At 29.7% G+C, this 20,085-nt stretch overlaps 1 protein-coding gene across 2 annotated transcripts in view; it reads right to left on the bottom strand.

Annotated features, from left to right (window-relative positions):
* Sema2a (Semaphorin 2a) overlaps positions 1-20,085 on the bottom strand; it is a 312,654-nt gene that overhangs the window by 50,371 nt on the left and 242,198 nt on the right. For both annotated transcript variants that reach the window (XM_088258309.1, XM_088258308.1), the window contains 3 exons: positions 19,415-19,522; positions 6,373-6,643; positions 3,661-3,891 (listed from right to left, as the gene is read on the bottom strand). In XM_088258309.1, the coding sequence (XP_088114435.1) occupies positions 3,661-3,891; positions 6,373-6,643; positions 19,415-19,522 (610 nt within the window). The remainder of the gene's footprint in view (positions 1-3,660; positions 3,892-6,372; positions 6,644-19,414; positions 19,523-20,085) is intronic.

Below are 20,085 nucleotides of genomic sequence, written 5' to 3'. Positions count from 1 at the left end.
CAGAGTAGGAATCCAAGACGTTCGTGATTCTACTACCCAATGCCCCGTTAGTGGACTCGTAGGGGAGTTTAAGGTACATATTTTTAAAAGAAACATGATCAACAGGGGACAGGGTAGTTTTTCAATTCAAAAAGTTTGCCCACCTGTATGCATAAGGGAGAACGCAGACTGATTTATCGATATTATTTGCAGTATCATAAATAAAATTGGTAAACTTTTTCAGCAATCTCAAGATATTTCGAATAAAACACGTGTGTTGAGTTTATAAAACACAGACGCGAACATGGCATAAAAAATAAAATAATAATAACAAAATCATAAAATTTAGAATAACAAGAGGTTCATTATTGAAGATACATTTATTAAAGTAATCAATATTAATAATTAAAATTTTTACTATTGTACCAAAATCACTCATAAAATAATGAAGGCATTTATAATAACTATAAGCCCTAAAGGTAGTATTTTACAAAAATTACGCCATTTTTTTAGATTATCCAAATTTAATATTATTATTTTTATTCAGATATAAGTATTTATTTATGTATAAAATATGACTTTACCTATTTTAAAACATTTACATGTAACATTAAGTTCTTTTACCGAAATCACTCATGAAATAATGGAGGCATTCATAATAAGTATAAGTTGTAAGTATTTATTTATGCAAAGAGGTATTACAAAATATTATTTTTGTAGGTATGCTTATTTAAAAACATTTATATATCGGGTTCTACTACCAGAATCACTTGCAAAATAATACAGACACATTTTCGTAAAATTACTAGTACATAAATTTATAAAATTAATTTGATTAAAAAATATATTTTTACAATACTTTTGTACTTATGTACAAAGTTCGAAAACCCAAATAACTAGGAAAATAATGATGGAAGCATTACAATACAAGTTTTAAGTATTCATTAACGTAAGAAAGTATTTTATCATGCTAAATTTTGTAAGTTTGTGGCAATGTCTAAAATAAACGTCCGAAACACGCGACTCTCAAACGTAAGTTTTCATAGTCTCACTAATATTTGATTATTATATTGAAGTTATCACGAATATAAAGATAAAGAAAGCGTTTTTTTATAAATAATATTAGCTCTCTGTGGGCTAAAGTATTCCAGGACGCAATGCAGCGGTAGCTCGTCATGCAAGTTTAAAATGCAGTTATTGTGCATATGATAATTCTCCATGAAGCTAATACACTGGTTCAAGTAGCGAAATAATAAAATGAAGGAAATTCAAATAAATTAGAGATTATTCAAAATAAAGCTTTGAGAATAGTATTTAAAACAAAAAATAGATAAAATAGTATAGAAAAAAATGAGAGAAGAATTTACTGGTAACCTATAAAAAATAGACTAATATATGGTATAATATGCTTATCTTTATAAATAAATAGTTGAACGATAAATTACCCATGGGTTATTTAAAGGATGAAACAGTTCAAATCAAAAAAATCATGAATATAGACAATACTAGAAAGAAGAATAAAATAAAACTGCCATTTTTGAAAAATACGTGTTGCGAAATTGTTAAATGCATAATGGTTTGAAAATGTATGATGAGATGCTTAAATGTATGAAGAATTAAAAGGGTCCGAAAGAATTAGAAAATATTTGTTTGTTTACTGTCAGAAAATGTAAATTAATATATGATGTAAATAAAGTATAAATAATAGTTTGTATTAAATGTAACATAAGCTTACTAAATAAATAATATACATAAAAATGAAATAAAACAGTTTTTCTAATAATAATTCGCAATTAAATATTCGTCACTTAATTCGAACACTTCTAATTTTTGCCATCTTTAAGACGCCATATTATCTCTACGAAACAATTCGTTTTATTCTCCTCACGTTCTTCCTTCCTTCTTCTCCTCACCTGTCTCATGCACTTTATCTCCTGCTTTTTCTACTTCCATACACCATAATCCTATATCATTCTTTGTCCACCTCGACTTTCTTCATAGCTGTCAGGAATTTTAAATGAGGTGACTGCTGAAATATGCGATGAAAATCTGAAAGCTCCCGGAAATATACGATTCTATGTACACGGTATTTTACTTGAATATATATAAAAAGTGCATATTTGAATATTTATTATTATTATTTAAAGCCGATTGAAAAAATATGTGAATAAAGATAGGTACACAATATTATTTTATTCATAGCTGCAGAACAGGGTTCACAGTGAACTTAGACGCGCACACATACACATGCACACACATATACATGCATACACACACACACACATATATATATATATATATATATATATATATATATATATATATATATATATATATATATATATATATATATATATATATATATATATATATATATATATATATATATATATATATATATATATATATATATATATATATATATATATATATATATATATATATATATATATATATATATATATATATATATATATATATATATATATATATATATATATATATATATATATATATATATATATATATATATATATATATATATATATATATATATATATATATATATATATATATATATATATATATATATATATATATATATATATATATATATATATATATATATATATATATGTAAAAATGTACGTTTGAAGGACAACATTTGTATGGAGCTGAAGTAGATGCGTATGGTTTACTTTTTAGAGGGAATGAAAATAATGAAATGATATATAATAACCTACAATTGTATTTCAACTAAGATAATTGAATTGTGGAAATATTTCATATCTGAATGACGCGAACATTTCGGGAAATCCACGTATTACTGCTCCGACGAAAATATTCGGTGTAGTGAAGTGATATTAAAATTTTTATCAGCAATAAGCGGGAAAAGCTTCCTGAATTCTCGCGGGCTTTGAAACAAATTGCCTGTAAGCTCTGTGCAAAGTTTGAGGATAATATGCGAATGTTGATACGAGATAATTTGAGGGGGGATGGGGAAAAGCTTTCGGTTGTTCGTGCTTTAGTAATGAGATTAACGCACTCCGTATTTCACTCGATCGTTAGCGCAATTAATCCCGCGATCTTTTATTACGTGTTGGCACGATTTTTTCCAAAATGCCAGTTAGAGATACAAAGGGATGGATAATTTAGTACAGTGATAATGTGTTTTGACATTCCCTCTCCGATGTTGTTTAAGCACTGAATTTCGTTTTCTCAGTTAAATGCAAAAGTTTATTTAAGTTAAAAATAATTTATTTTTTTAAATTATTTTTCAGCGTGAAGTCGTAATCATGAGCTTACATTTAAATATAATATATGTCATTTAGGTATATTTTATAATTACATATTCGATAATTTTCTTGTGATTTTTTTTCTTAACTTATCGTTTTTGTAATGATTTAATAAGAATAAGAAATTCTTAGAAATAATTATATGGTTTTGAAAATAAAGAGTTATTCAATGATTTGGAGTTAAACAAAATATCGGGATGATTGCTAAAAAGCAATATTTTCCAAACAACCAAAAACAGACTGGTGATATTGATAAAAACGTTTAATACCATATATAGGTGAGGTGTTTGCAATCAGAGGGTAAATAGTACTTGAACATTTCAAAAAACATAATTTAAAAAATATTAATATTTATGAAATTTCAATTTAATAAATCGAAACTTACGAATTTCATTGAAGTAGAATGGAAACTCTCCAGGTATGCTGCAGTTGAGTCTCGCCTTCAGGTAAGTTGCCCAGTTCTGGCTGAGAATGTTCTTCCCTCCAGTGTCCCTCTTGCACACCCTTGCCACCCTGGAGTACACAGCCTTCCCGCAGTTGATGTACTCAACAGCCGTCTCGCGGAAGAAGAAGAAGACGTGGTCTCCGATGTCAAAGGATCCGACAAAGTTGGGCTCTGAAAGAAGATATTAATTTTATGTAAAAAAAATATGACAAAAATTATTCAAGAGAATACATATCTTAGTACTAAATCTATCAATTTCAAAGTCATACTGCCATTTAACAAATGATTTAATTAATTTTCTTCAATATCAAATCCATCAAATTTTTTATTTATCCTTCAATAACAATTTAAATTAATACAGCTTCCAATATTAAGTAGCTTAGATGTAAATCATGGGTAGAATAGTGAATATTTTATGTGCATAAAGTGATCACTCAAACTAGCCTATGACAGGTTATAAGCCCTATAAATATCTAGACATTATTTATGTTACCATATTTTAATCACTTAATTTTGAGTAATTTGCCAATAAAAAAAATACCATATTTTTTCTTCATCTTTATCGAGATATCAATATAAATGGCCTAGACTTGTGAACAATGTTTCGGACACACTAAAAATATCGTGTAGATGAATGTAAGTTTAACAGTCTAACGATGAACACTGTGTACAATTTACAATGTAATACGATAAAATTATTTTCCTTGTTCAACACTTTTCCGCACCGAATGGTGCATAAGGTACTACATCGAATTGACACAATGTTATCTGGGTCGTTACATACAATACATGTAAGTATAGTTATCAATCCAGTATTATTAACTAAACAAACAAGTCCAGGGTTATATTAAATAAATATAACAGTGAAATAATACTAATATTTATTATATATATTTATAATAACATTCTGAAAATTGGACTCTTTAGCGCGGTACCGTAGAACGGGGCTACTTGAACTTTGATGTGTAACTTGAGCCCAGTATAAACAAAAAAAATAAATCTGTATTTGGTCTACAATAATGAACGTATAAATGTCACCTGACAGGGAAACAGTGAATCATGTCAATACGTTCATTATTTTAGACCAAATACAGATCTACATATTTTTTTGTACTGGGCTCAAGTAATACATCAAAGTTCAAGTAGCCCCGTTCTACGGTAACTAAAAGGGCTAACTACTATGTTACGAAAACGGATAAAATAAAAAAAAAATTATTCATTTAATATATTTACATTTTCATTTCTAACATAATAACATTTGAATCATTTATACATATGGAGAACTTTTATATTTCGATTCGCTGTGCCTCTCCATAAAAGAGTCTGTGCTCTTGTGCTTGGAAAGGGACTTACACTCGTGGTTTAATGTTATATAATAAAAGATATAATAGATATAATATGATTATTAAATATTCATAAAATGAATTATCCTCATACTAATTGATGTACTATGAAAAAAATATAAAAGAAATCTCAGCTACTTATTGGAAAAACGACCCAACTTTCGTAATATGATTTTCATGCGATATAATATTATATTCGCCATCAAAGGAAATAAAGTACATTACCCGGAGCATATTACCCCTGATCTAAATTACATTTTTCTCAATACAATAAATACTGGACAGATTAGATCCGTTGTAAGAATATCCATTATCACCAGGTCACCGGTTCGTTCTTTGAAACCAAATGATGGGAGCGTTTTACAAAGTGGCGTATTATTTGTGATCACTCAATGATTTTTCATTGATCCTTCCCTCCGCGTAAGCGAACGCTTGTCGCGATGTACATTTTAATATGTCCACTGCTAATATTGAACGAGGGAGAACGCATCCCCAATCTGATGAGAATATGGACACGTGCCGAGAGGAGGAAATAATATGAAGGTAATAATAATATACAAATATATAATGTAATATCAGATATTTTATGATACTGATAATAAATATCTTTTATTTGGGAGTCTATATTAAAATTTGTGTGTTCAAGTGTAAAAAATTACCCCGTTTCAATAAAACGTATAAAACTAAAAAAACTAGAAAAAGGCTACGTTTGAGTCAAATAATGAAAACGCGACTAGTTTCGATAACAAAAGATTCTCATGAACAGGTGAAAATACAGACTTTTGTGTTTTCAGTTCCTATCAGTTCTTGAAACTAGTCGTATTTACGTTTATTATTAAGTATATGTAAAAAAATAAAAACTGTGTAGTTTTTTTCCACATATATTTTATTTGACCAGTTGATTTATTAAATACATGTTGTTGCTGTAGTTTTTTTTTAACAGATCTGGTAAATAAAATATTCGTGGAATAAACTATTTAGGTATCATTTTATTTTATAAAATAAAGGTCTGCCTTACAGGGAGAAAACTTTAAAAAAGTATTTATATTTATAAATTCAAAAGTGGTCTAAAAGAAATGTTTCATTTTTATATTTATGTTAAAGTTAAAGTCAAATTAATAAAATATATTTTTACTACTGTATTTATGTACTACTGTAGTTTTGTCACTAAGCTGATATTCCTTATTTTTATAGCTTTTAAATTTAAATTTGGGTTTAGGCAAAATATTGCATGGACCTTACTCCAAACGTAAATAACGAAAATACGAATATGATTGGTTATAGTAGATATGGTTATGCGAGTACTTACTATCCAGCCACTTAGAGTCGTATTTCAGAGTCCTCTTGAACGAGAATTCTCGTCTTCCAGTGGTGAGGTTATGAAGGTCAGTCCGGAAGATGACGGTGTCGGCCTTGGTGAATTCTGCGTTCGTTCCAGAGTACAGGGCTGGAAGGTGTCCAGGGTTCCCCTTCTCCACCCAGAGGGCTGTCGAGTTGTCGGCAGGATCGTAAGGACATTTGGCGATCCCCATGCCGATTCCAGGTACGTACTCGTGACGAGGCAGATGGGTCAAATTGGACTGTGGAAAAAAGAAAAAGAAAATTATTAAAACATATTCCAAAATTGATCACAAACTTTATCCGATATTTTCTTTCTTTTTCATTTTACATACTAAGTTACAGCAACGCGTGGCAGGGTACATTTTCCACATAGTAATAATAAGAAATTCGTGTATGGCCACAAGATGTCGCTGCCAACAGTAAAAAACAGTAAAAAAGCACGTTAACAGTAAAAAAGCACGTTAAAAAATCTGTCCTCAGTAAAAAACACCTGACACGTATATATATAAATAAAACACGCGCTTATTCGAAAACAACGTTGTATCAAAGCTTCAATGAATTACTTTCCAATATTTAAGATGTTATACAAACGAATATTTGCAAATCTATTTGTTTTAGATTTTTATTACTTTTCATCTATTTCATTTATTTTGTAATATACGAGTACATATACATGTAAATTATCTGTATTTTGGCTCTTTAGGCAAAGCCTAAGTTGAGCCGAAATATGGCAGGTACTTACATGTTCAAGTTTATTACAATTTTTATATAAAATTATAATTCACCTTTTTTTACTTGTACTATATCTCGTACAAAAAAAGGTGAATCATCGTTTTAAAATGGAACGCAAAAAAGCCACAGCACTAAACCTAGACTTTAATCAAATCTGATTCCACCTTGTCTCTACCAATGCTAAGCAACTAACAACGGACACTGTTCTTAAAAACATGAGCACTTTTGCTCATGAACAAGTAAACTTGTGTAGAAAACTTGTAAAGTTTTGACTGGTTGCAGGCAACTAATTGAATATTTTTGGGACAACGAATGTGTAAAGATTTTCTGCGCAAAAAATGTCTCTGTATCTTTTATCAATATATAGATACATATATTAAACCTTGTGTTAACTGACCAAATATAACGCTTACGAATCTGTATCAAAGACATCAATAGAAAATTAACTCTTCCAGATCGCTTACTCCATGATATACTGGCTTATCAACTAACACACTACGTTGATGTACATATATGCCATAATACACGCGTATATGGCACTCTTACTTTGATTGCTTGGTTGTTGATATATTGTCTATGAATTAATGATGACTACATTACATTTAAACGTGTATCATACAACAATTATGATACATGTTTATTCAACATATCAAAATCAGCCGCCAATACAAACTATGTAAATTACATTAAACTAGCGAGCGAAATTGATAGATAACAATTTAGTATATCGCGTCAAATGTTGAAGGTACTTAATTTGTAATATCTGCTTTGTAATGGAAATTATTTATGGGTGTATGGTTCCATTAATATTATTAAAATTGATACTGATTAATAATTAGAGTACATGAATTGCTCGTGACGCTTTCCGCCCTGGGCTATGACTAAAATACAGTTTAAAAACTGTCAACCGCGTAGTGATTTTGATATTTTACGAAATTCGACCAACGTTTAAAATTAAATATTTGCCATCAGCACGGGAAAACTCAGTGAAGCCACATTATCGTAATCCGTTATTTATAATTATGTAAACATATTTATGAAAGACTTTAATTTTTACTTGAAAGTGTATTTGAGCAAATTGTATACTTAAAAAGGTTTATATTTTAATCAGTAGAAAAAAAGATATTAAGAGAAAGCTTTGATTTAAATATCTCTACAAGGAGTGCCAAAACTCAATAAAAGGTTGAATATCATCAATCTGGTCTTTGTGCTGGAATTAAAAATACTAAGTATTTTCTCAACTCTGCGTATTAAATTAATAAGTAGCGGAGTGAGCCAAGTGTAAAAAATATATTAATAAGTCTGAGCCATAAAGTGGAGCGATATTTTACGATTACAGAGTTTAAGACCCCTGAAGTTATAAAGCTTTAACGATTTTTCTACGTCAGCTGCGGCTACATTATCGGCGTCTAGTCGCTCAAATGACAAGCGAATAATAACGCCCGTTACCTGTAGATTACACCACTTATAACGGTTAAATGGTACCTGCAGTAACGACTTTCTTTCAAGGGACTTTCAAGAGACTTTCAGTATGGTACTGAAAATTACAAAGCTCAAGATTGATCGTATTTACAAGATGAATTGCTACTGTTTCCGGATCATATTTGTCATAAAAGAAATTCTATAAGTGAAATAAAGGTAAACTTTTTCATTTAACCTTTGTAAAAGTTCAATAAATAATTTTGTGGTATACTTACATGTACTTATGCAAGTAATTAGATATTTATACGAATCCTGTTGTGATCAAAACTCAGATATATTTTCTTTTGATTGAATGTGGTTTTAAAAATTAACATGTTTGATGAATAACTCAGAGAAAATATATTTACAATGTAGGAAAAATGGCGATAAAATTCGATGAAAATTAAATTAAGATACTTATCAATAAAATAAATTTAATAAATTGCATATATTGTACCATTTTTTGTGTTATTATACTGCTATAAACCAATAAGTTCAGAACATTTCGTCTTTTACTCAAAAGAAAAGCAATTGACACGATCAAAAATATGTTTTTTTTTTTTAAATTTCCCTACCCGGACACAAATGATATAACAAGGCATCATATCTCAACGTCGTGGTAATATCTCGATGTTTATTATATCAGTCGAAGGATATAAAAAATCACTCTAAGAGTTGAAATGATAGATAGGTTTGTAATATATTCATAAAACGTTTTACAAATATATTTCAATAATCGTATATGTACGTATAAATAAATCAACATTGTGAAATTTAAGACCCCGTAAGAAAATCCTATTATGTTACCAGAAAACTCACAAAAACGAAACGAAATATCAATAAAATTTCTTCACCCTTTACTAAAAGCAATTAAATGGGCTATTATTATAATTTACGTTGAAATTAAGGTACCATTAATGAGGGGTGAGCAAAACTAAAAATATAACAGTTAAAAGAAACTACAGGAAAATAGTTGCCCTCATTAAATATACACCTTTTATGGGGAAGGTTTGTACACCCTTGGCTTATGTTTATCTTTATTTACCAATGAGGTTTCGGACGTCAAAACATGAACCAGGGTATGATGTTTAAAGGAATAATCCACTGTGTCTTAGTACATAACCATATATTGGAGAAAGTATTTGAAAGCTTTAAAATTGTGCGATTTTTTTAAACTTGTTTCTCAAATTTAAATTATAATATTGTTAAAATATTCTACGGCCAGGTTTTATTATTTGAATCGAACCCGGAACTTCCAGCACGGCGGCCAAGTATGCTTACCGCAACATAATTTAATCTAAAAAAGAATACACTTGATAGAATACGGATGACGTAAGTGAATTATATATATTTTTTGTGGTTCTGAACCAGGGGAGTAGAAGAAGAAGAATATCAACGTTTTACCTTGCTGTCGTCAAGAAAAAGTAAAAAAGCGATTGAGTTGGCTAGGTTATGTACTTTGCATTCCTCCCGATAACCTGAATCAAGCTTGACTCTTTTAAAAGTCATCAGATTCCATCTACCCTGGAGCCGTCTACTGCTGATAATCGACGTCGACAGTTTTCAAATAAGCTTTACCACGCGAACCTGACTTAGGAGGATGCAAAGGAATTAGCAACAGACAGAAAAGCCTGGAGGTAGTTTGTGGACTCTATTGCTCCTGCGTAGGGAGCGAATAGGATATGCAAGGATCGTTAATAGATTTATGTGAACATATAGGCGATGCATTGCTAATGGTTAATGTTTTACGGCAGTGAGATGAATATATTTTTTTACAATAGAAGAATATGTAAAAAGAAAGTAAGACGAATAATCTCTTTTTTCATATTATAGCCACAAATAAAAACTTTTCTTTTCGTAAATGTTTTTCGCAAATACTTTGTGGCACATTTTATAAGCGTTATAAAATAAAACAACATTGTTTTAACCACTTTTTATTGGTGCACTTTTTCCAACCGGTTTCAACAAGAACCTTGTCATCATCAGCAATGCTCAATAAAAGCAACATTTAGGAGTTTTTTACCGTTTTTTTTAATCAAAATCACATTTTAATATGGTGTACGGAGTGCGTGGAAGTTTTTGCTATCGTAAGGGAAGGGTAATTATCTATAACCTAACTATGAGTATTTCAATGTTTTAGAATTAGTATATATACTCTGATGATGACAAGGTTCTTTTTGAAACCGGTTGGAAAAAGTGTACGAATAAAAAGTGGTTAAAACAAAGTTTTATTTTATTTTATAAAGTCAAAAAAAACTTTGTTCATAGAATTACACAGTCGGTGATCGGAGCTTGGTTACTATGCATCCAAACGTGGTGACTAAATAGTACATGATGGAAGCGGACAAGCCTAAGTGCTGAAAATGGGTTGTATAGGTACTATGCAACTGCATAATAAATAACTATTGATAGCTGAATGCACTTAGTATTGCAATTGACCCCAATTTTCTAATCACTTGCATATCAAACGGGTAGTATGCCATCGTGTCAATAAAGTTGGGCGAAATTATAGAGTGGGGTAATCCGTTAATCCGACAATTACTGTTGAAGGGAATTAATGGTTAAGGTTCAAATTAATACTGAAACGACAAGGAGTTTCGTTGTTACTATAAAAATAATAATAAATCCCTTACCGCACCCCAATGGTGCATAGGGCACTGCTTCATATAAACGCAGTGTTATCTCGATCGATTACACATGAAGGAAAGGTGATCAGCCCTCCACTTCGGGTACCAGTCCAGTGTAATATTCAATAAATATTAGAGGGAAAAAACCACTTATATTTATTAAACCCCCCTGGAAATCGAACCCAAGACCTCCAGAACGGTAGGCGAGCATGCTGACCATTACACTACGGAGGCGGTGTTACTATAGGACTATAATTTTTTTTTATGGAAGACAAAATACATAAATACATATATTTTTTTATTATTTTAGTAAGCTCATATTACATTGAATACAAATTATAATTTAAACTTAGTTCATACACACGTTTATTTAAATCTTACAGTAAACAAAACATTTATTTTTAAATTCTTTGTTTGACTCTTTTCATTCTTCATACATTCAGGCATCTCATTACACATTTTCAAGCCCTTATACATTAAACAATTTTACGACACTGTTTTTTTTTTCAAATATGGCACTTTTATTTTATCCTTATTTCTTGTGGCTACTATGTTTATGAAAATTTCTGTTTAAAACTATTTTATCCATAATCTATTTGGGTAATTTATCGTTAAAAAATTAATAAACAATGATAAGCATATTATATATGTCTATTTTTTATAGGTGACCAGTTGAGTTCTTCTTTCGTTTTTTTCTATATAAATATATCTATTTTTTCTATATTATTATATGTATTAGAACTCAGTGCCTTATTAATTTGATATTTAAGTGACCTAAAATTATTCGGTAATGCAAAATGATATTAAGGCAACTTATGTGCAAAATTATGTTTATAATGAATTCAAATGGGAAATGTTAATGGATTCAGTTCTACGATAAGAAAGATCTGTGATTTTATTCTAAGACTCTGCAAGTCTTGCAGTGTCAATATTAGAGGCAGTCGTTTTAGGTAATGGTTAGGAAAATGCCATGGGGTGGCAATTTTCCTATGTAATGCCATGTTTCATAAAGTACACCCCACAAAATATTACAAATGATAGTCATAACTAAAAAAATATCATTTATTTGTATGTTGTATATATATATATATATATATATATATATATATATATATATATATATATATATATATATATATATATATATAAATATATATATATATATATATATATAAATATATATATATATATATATATATATATATATATATATATATATATATATATATATATATATATATAAATATATATATATATATATATATATATATATATATATATATATATATATATATAAATATATATATATATATATATATATATATATATATATATATATATATATATATATATATATATATATATATATATATATATATTACAAATTATATTGATTTATTTTATCCACATTCTAAGATAAATATTTCCTTTTATCTAATTGACAAGGTTTTGTATATTATTTCATCATTAAGACATATCATATCATTAAGACAAGTCGATCAGTCCTGAGCTCCAAATTATTGTATTATATACAAATTATTGGGGGGATATATCTGTTAATAAAAATTATAAAGCGATGGAACTCAAGTTGAATAATTTATAAATAGGGAAAACGAAATGAAGGAAGACTTTCGGGATTGAATCTTTATGCTCGTAAAAGCTTGTGTGATGTGGATAAGTCACTTAAGAACACTTTTTTACTATTATTTTTTTTTAGGTTGACAACAGTAACATATGTAAAACAAAACAATCAAAAGATATTTATTAAACAAGCCAATTATATGTAGATAACCACAGACACATAAAGATTAGTACAAACTATTAAGTGTAGATTTAGCAAATGAATGAATGCGTGTGTGTGTGTGTTGTGTGTGTGTGTGACGTTGATACTAGCAGGGACATACATACAATGCTCAGAAGCGTAGTTTTTAAAGATCCTGAGAGTACAGTATGCTCACCATTCGACTTTTCAACACAGATTTTTTGATTTAAGTGACACGTTGATAGGAACTAGAAATTTTATTTATTAATAATTATTTTTTGCCATTATTTATGAAGTACAGATTTTTTAGAAACTAAACTTTAAGAAGTTTATAAATGAATAAAGAACAAAGGCAATTGAATAAATAATAAGATAATTAGTAATTCCAATATTTCTCGCTTTTATTTAAAATGTATGTAATTAAAAGTAAATTTTTTAAAATAAAATGTTACCTGAAATTAAATCCCAAGTTATGCGATGTATCGTGATTAACGATATCCATTTCTTTCATAAATACACGAATAAAGAATTTTTTGGAGTTTTATTTTAAGGTACGCATGGTTTACAAAATGCAATACCTTTAAAAAAGACATAAATGCAATAAAAAAACTCACCCCTCGTGTATAAATCCAACCCTAAACAATTGCATTTTACAAAACTGCACCTTACATATGGTGCATTCAATAAAAATGTCAAAAGGAAAAAAACAGTTTATGGTACATAAATAAATGGATGTACGTATTTTATGCTTCAGTTATTATTTTATTTATTTATTCAGCAGTAGAATATTCTAAAGTCGCAGGTGTAGCATGCAAAACACGAAGATCCATAAAATATATTATGGATGTTACTACCTTTATATTTCGAAGTTATTATATAAATAAATATTCATGTTAAATGTTTGTTTGTTCAAATTCTCAAACTCCTCAAATTATTCACCGATTTCTTTGAATTTTGATTGTTTTTATTTTTATTTATTTTAAAATGAATGGGTAAACGATCGAGAGTGAATGTTGTAGAAACTGAAAATATTTTTTTATTTTTTATGTGTATATTACGTTATAAAAAAATAAAAACGATGAAAAAATTATGTAAACAAAAATTCCAACGACACGACACAAAAGGTGGCTTGGTGAGTTTCTGGAAGAATATATCGTAGTCGTACAGGAGAAAGTGACCAACTAACAAAACGTGAAATGTTCAGGAGGGCCATTTAAGTCACTTTTGCTTGGCAGGAAAATAAACATCAATGCAGTTAGTCATTTTTAACTAGTCGATATATTATACTTCCAAGTTTAAAATCGCTTTGGTACTTTTTCAGGGCAATATTAAGTTAGTAAGATATCAAATAGTCAATAATCACGTTTTTGTAAAAAAAATGCACTTGGTCGCTTTCTCCTGTATGACTACGATATATGAAATGAAATATAGAATTTTCAAACAAAAGACAAAAAGCTGGAGGCGCGTTGCAGAAGCCCGGGTAAGTACCTAATCCACGTTAGTTCATAAGGAACTCTCACAAGAGGTGTTAAACATGATAAAAGTAGTAAAGGACATTGGTACCATAAACCAGTCTAAGACATAAAATGCCGAACCGTCTTCTAGTGGAACGGAAGACCTGTTAACGACAATCATCAGTCCTGTTTCTCCTGAGGAGTTTTACGTGGTTTTCTCTCAGCAATGAGTATATGCTAAGATTTTCCTGATTGTGCCACAGCAGCTTATTCAGTTGTTCCAAACATAGATTAAAATATAACATGTCTTTGGCTAGAAGAAAAAATCTGGAAATTGATCTGTTAAAACCTTGTACATGATAAGCAAGGCAAATAATAAATGTAACTCTAATCCAAAAAAACCTTTCATCAAAAAGTGGCAACAAAATATTTTTTTAACCATCACTTTGTATTTTAATGTTGCGCAGAAGAAATTCTTGAATAGTCGGAATTAACCGCAATAACCTTTAGGTTCAATTATCTCTGACTCAGATTTTTCTCGACCGTTCTCAGAAAGCGTTCAGAAATTACTATGAATTTTTAATAAAGATAACCGTTTTTCCATTTCATCGGGCGCTAAAGAGCGCCAACCAAAAACTGCTCGAATCAAATTTAACGAGTGAGCAGTTCTGAATGAAATAATTTGACAAACAATTCACAAAGGCGCAGTCCCGTCCGCCATTATCAAATTAATGTGGGAATTTTGAATAATGTCCACTGAATTTGGCGGGCGGGAAAATATCGAATGCACATGCAAATGTATACCTTCGTAACAAGGACGCAACGGTTTGTTTTGCATCAATTAAATGATATTTTTAACGGTGCATCGGGCGTAGTCCATTTTTCCGTTCTATTTTTAAAGCGAAATCATATTTTAATTGACATTTGTTTCCTTTCAATTATATTATTGGATATTTCCGAAACGGATTTCAATTATACGGCGTCACTGAATTGTATTTTGTTTATCAATAGTGCGACTGAATAATTTTATTTGCGTTTATCTCTGTAATATAATGAACAGTTATTTTTAACAAAAATACGAATTGAATATATATTAACATCAATGTAAAAATGTTTATTTTCTATATTTTTCTACATCTATGGTGAGATGTCATAATAATAAAATAACTCCTAAGTAAAGAAACCCTGATTTGTGAACAAGGATTTGGACACACCTAAAATGTTGTGAATAAAGCAACTGTCCAAATTATAATATTCATAAAAAGAAAGTTATATTTCAATCGTCTTCCAGAAAACCAACCTACCATTATGCTGCTTCTCCGCAGGGGTAGACAGAGAGAATAGAAAACCGCACCAATCTGTCATTGGAAAAACAATCTTCGCATCTTCCATATTCACGCATCTCCTTATACCCGCTGATTATTCTGACTCTTGACCTTATCACGTTGAAATATTTAAAAATAATTGATTCTGCCATTTTCTATCGGTCTTCCTCTGCTTCTATTACCAACCATATTTGCCTCATTAATTTCTTATACATTTCTTTCTTCATTGATTCGATTTAAATTTAAATAATTTGAGTAAAGTAACAGAATTCGTAAATTAAAATATATGATGTTTCATATGTGTTTGTCTAGATAAATGTGAATGACTCGTTATGTCATCGACTATCGATGAAAAAAATCATAATTACGCTAGGATATAAGTATTCTTTTTTGTAAATTTCAGTCGAGACTTTCCCCAGCGTTCTATAAGCCGAATCAATATATTTTAATTAAGCATTCATCCAGATTTTATCTGGATCAATTATCTCCCCCTGAAGCCGTAAAAAATCACCCCAAAAGGCATTAGAACGCATTCAAACCCTCCTTGGAATTATTCCTATTTCAGGATTCTAGATTAAAAGTTTCTTAAACTCGTTGAAACTTCAATATACTCTACTATTATGTGAAATAAAAACAATCGGGAAAAATAAATATTGAGTAATTTACACAATTTAATTATTGATGACGACCATATGATGTCCGCCTTCGTATTGTAATGGTCACTACGCTCGGGTAACGTACTAGAGGTCCCGGGTTCGATTCCCAGGGGAAGGGAAACAAATAAATGTAAGTGATTTTTTCACGTTAATATTTATTCAATACTACCCTGGACTCGTACCTGAAGCGGAGTGCGGATCACCTTTCCTTCATGTGTTAAAAATGAGATAACACTGTGTTTATTTAATGCAGTGCTCTAGGCAGCATCGGGTGCAGATAGTGAAGAATATGATAAAACCATGATAACTAATGTGTTCAAAAAAATATATTTATCAAGTTAGGTAGATATTGAGTGTTAATGTACGGTATTTGATAAGCCGCAACAAATTTTTGTGTTAAACCAGGTAACATTTGATGTTTTTTTTCTTCTTAAAAACCGTTTCTGAATTTAAAAAATAAGGTTTTTGAAACGAAATGTGGATAATAAACGTGATGTGTACTTGATATTTTAGTCTCGATTCTCATCCAATTAGCGATTTTTGAATCGCCGCCTAAGTTTCGCTTTCAAATATCTGCGGTAGATTTGAACAGAATGTTTATTTTAACAAATATGTTTCCTATTTCGTTTAAATCTGCTTAATCGTTTAAAAACGTTTGAGGTGCATTGAGCGATAGGCTGAACTTGGGTGGTTTAATAAGACAGTTCTTCTGAAGGGTGGTGGGGGTAGATAAAGGTAGAAGGGAAGGTAGACGAGTAGAGGGATGGAAGATTGCTAGGACACGGGTAGCAGCAAGGTGGGTAAGAAAATAGGGTGTCAGGTAGGGTATAAGGAATGCTACCCTAAGTTTTCGCGCACGTTTCGACCATAAAAATATTATTGAGTGCAGCGAAGCGTAAAACTTTGACTGATTTCTCTGAGATGCCTTTAAAAAAGTATTGAAATTAACTTTAAAAAAACATTTAATGTATTAATAAAATAAATTAAAAACTCACTGTTTTTTCTCTCATTTATATCAGCTATTAGTAAAACTACAAGAAAAGATAACGACATTGAACTTTGGATCATATAAAGGTTAAATAAAAAAAAATACAATAAACTAAGTCATTCTACCTAATTGAAAATAATAAATCAAATTGTTATTATTTCATACTTGCAATTTCAAAAAAAAAATCTTAATTATGTAAATGAACGTCTCGTCACGGGTTCTGCCTAGTGAGATGTTCATCAAAAAATAAAACATGTTTAAAAATTAAAATTAAAATCACGACTGAGTACATGAATTGCGTAGCCAGGAACAGCTAGTACGATAGTAAAAATAATATATTTTTATTGTTTTATTTACTTTATATTTCAGGTACTAAACAAAGTATTGTTCTTCAAATCTTATTTCCGCTTGCCTTATAAGCGTATTTTCAATCACGACTTTATATTATAATTTAGGCGAATCAAGTATACAACATTTTGCATTGAATATTTTCAATTTAGGCGTTATTACATTTGTTACAAAATTTTCATCAATATTGCTGTCGTAAATTGAAATATTTGATGATATACTCGTGTAAAATACTCTAGGGATGGCTAAGTACTTTAAATATTCAATAACAAATTTCACGGGAATCATTAGCTAAATTCTCATTACCAAATATTCAAAGCGATCAATAATTACGTTGAATCATTACATCACTTAGACAGTACACCAAAAAATCTTTGAAGTCTATCACCCCCTCGGCAAACAGGGATGAACAAATAATTATTTTAGTCTTCCCCCGAGACGATTCAAAGACATGCAAATTTGAAATATGCGCAAGTCACTTGGCCAAATATTGGATGTAAATATTACATCTACTGCTTAAATAAGGCGGGACGTTTAGGGGATGAACCCAGGGCGCTGCATCAGTGCAGAATATTATTCAAGTACATACTCCATTTGGAATCAGACACCACAATGGAAATTGATTATATTGCGCAGATTGACGCTTGTTTTACAATCAAATTTGGGGGTAGGAGGAGATTGAATAATTAACATAATAAAAGGCGTTCACCGCCATGTTTTTATTGAATTATTTATTAAATGCATTTTCGTTTTGGCACGTGGTTCCAACAACGGAAAAAACCCAGTACCCAAGAGTTCCAAAATTTGAGTTGTTAATCATGGGTAGAATAGTAAATATTACACATGTTTCTATCTTTTATTTTTTTTAAATAACACATGTTTTAAATCTCCGACTACAAAACTAACCCTTCAAATTTAAACAGGACAAAAAAAACTCCCTTCAAAAAGTTAAGAACGTTAATTCGTTTACTATTTGATTTTTATTTTACACTTTACAATTTTTTTCTTCAAATACAACAAAAAAAACATTTATTAACAAAAATTTTAGAGAAATGTGTTTAAGTAGGTTTACACGTATTTTATTGAATAATGTGCCTAACAAGTATTTTGGAATATTTTCCTATAAACTAGAATATTCCAGTCTGATGATGTCGGTAACGACGAAACCCGGTCGCTGGTCAAATAAAAAAAGTGGAAAAGCTAAAAATATTGGTTTTAATCTAATAATATAGAATATTCCATAAGATGTTATAAATTAACACGCAATAATTTGATTCTTTAATTGTGAAAAAAAAGGTTTCCGTGATAATAATTCTAGAAAATGAATTTAAGGAGCTTTACATGAAAAAATATTAAATTATATGCCTAACAAGTATTATGGAATATTTTCCTATAAACTACAATATACTATAACATGTTACAATTTTAAATTAATAAATTTTATTCTTCATTTAAAATAAAAAAAATACTGTTGATAATTGTAGTCAAATGTGTTTAAGGAGCTTTACATAAAGAATTTGTTGAATGATAAGCCTAATAGTATTCTGGCATTTTTTTCTAAATATTTTTCTAAAACTATGGTCTAGAACTTTCTATTCGATCAAATAAATAACAACCAAATAAAACGTTGGAATAAATATTAATACTGAATACTTACATAGACCACCCAATCCTTCGGACTGTGGGCGTTTGTTCCGCAGAGGTACAGTCTGGTTCCCTCCCCCATTGGCTGAATAACCCGGATATGGTTCCGGCAGTCGAAGTGCTAGAAATAAATAATAAAAATATATCAATCACAACATATGACGTCACAGGACGCATTTCAGACATATTTAACATCAAACACAAACACAAGGAATGAAAAACAAAACCAAACAATCAGAGGCGGAAATGAAAAAGGTAAACTGATAAAACGAATTGTTCGTCTACAAAAGCCAAAAATATTTATACTGAAACAAAGGGAATATGTCTTTTCGACGCGTATGTGAACAAAATCAAGGAATTGGGGTAATTAAATTATTCTGAATTGTTTACGAACTTTCGCCTCGGTCTTTTGATATTGTGACGTTTTTCTGGATATACGGTGTATTAGGAAGGTTGCGAACAAAAGTAAACTAATGCGTAAATGTCAATACTATACTCATATACATTTTAATAAAAATTAAGCAAGTCACAAATGCCATTTTGAAGATTGATTTTGAATCTATCCATAATCCATCACAAAGTTAAAATGTTTCTAAGCAACAGTCATTTTTAGAAATTAAATATTTTTTTAATACGAAAACTGGCAGCCCAAAATGATGTCATGGTTCCAGCCATAATGTATGG

Source organism: Brachycentrus maculatus, unplaced genomic scaffold (assembly GCF_059751285.1).
Source record: "Brachycentrus maculatus isolate JH-2025_06_01 unplaced genomic scaffold, ASM5975128v1 h1tg000092l, whole genome shotgun sequence".
NCBI classification, from domain to species: Eukaryota; Metazoa; Arthropoda; class Insecta; order Trichoptera; family Brachycentridae; genus Brachycentrus; species Brachycentrus maculatus.
This window is presented reverse-complemented; position numbering and strand designations above follow the sequence as displayed.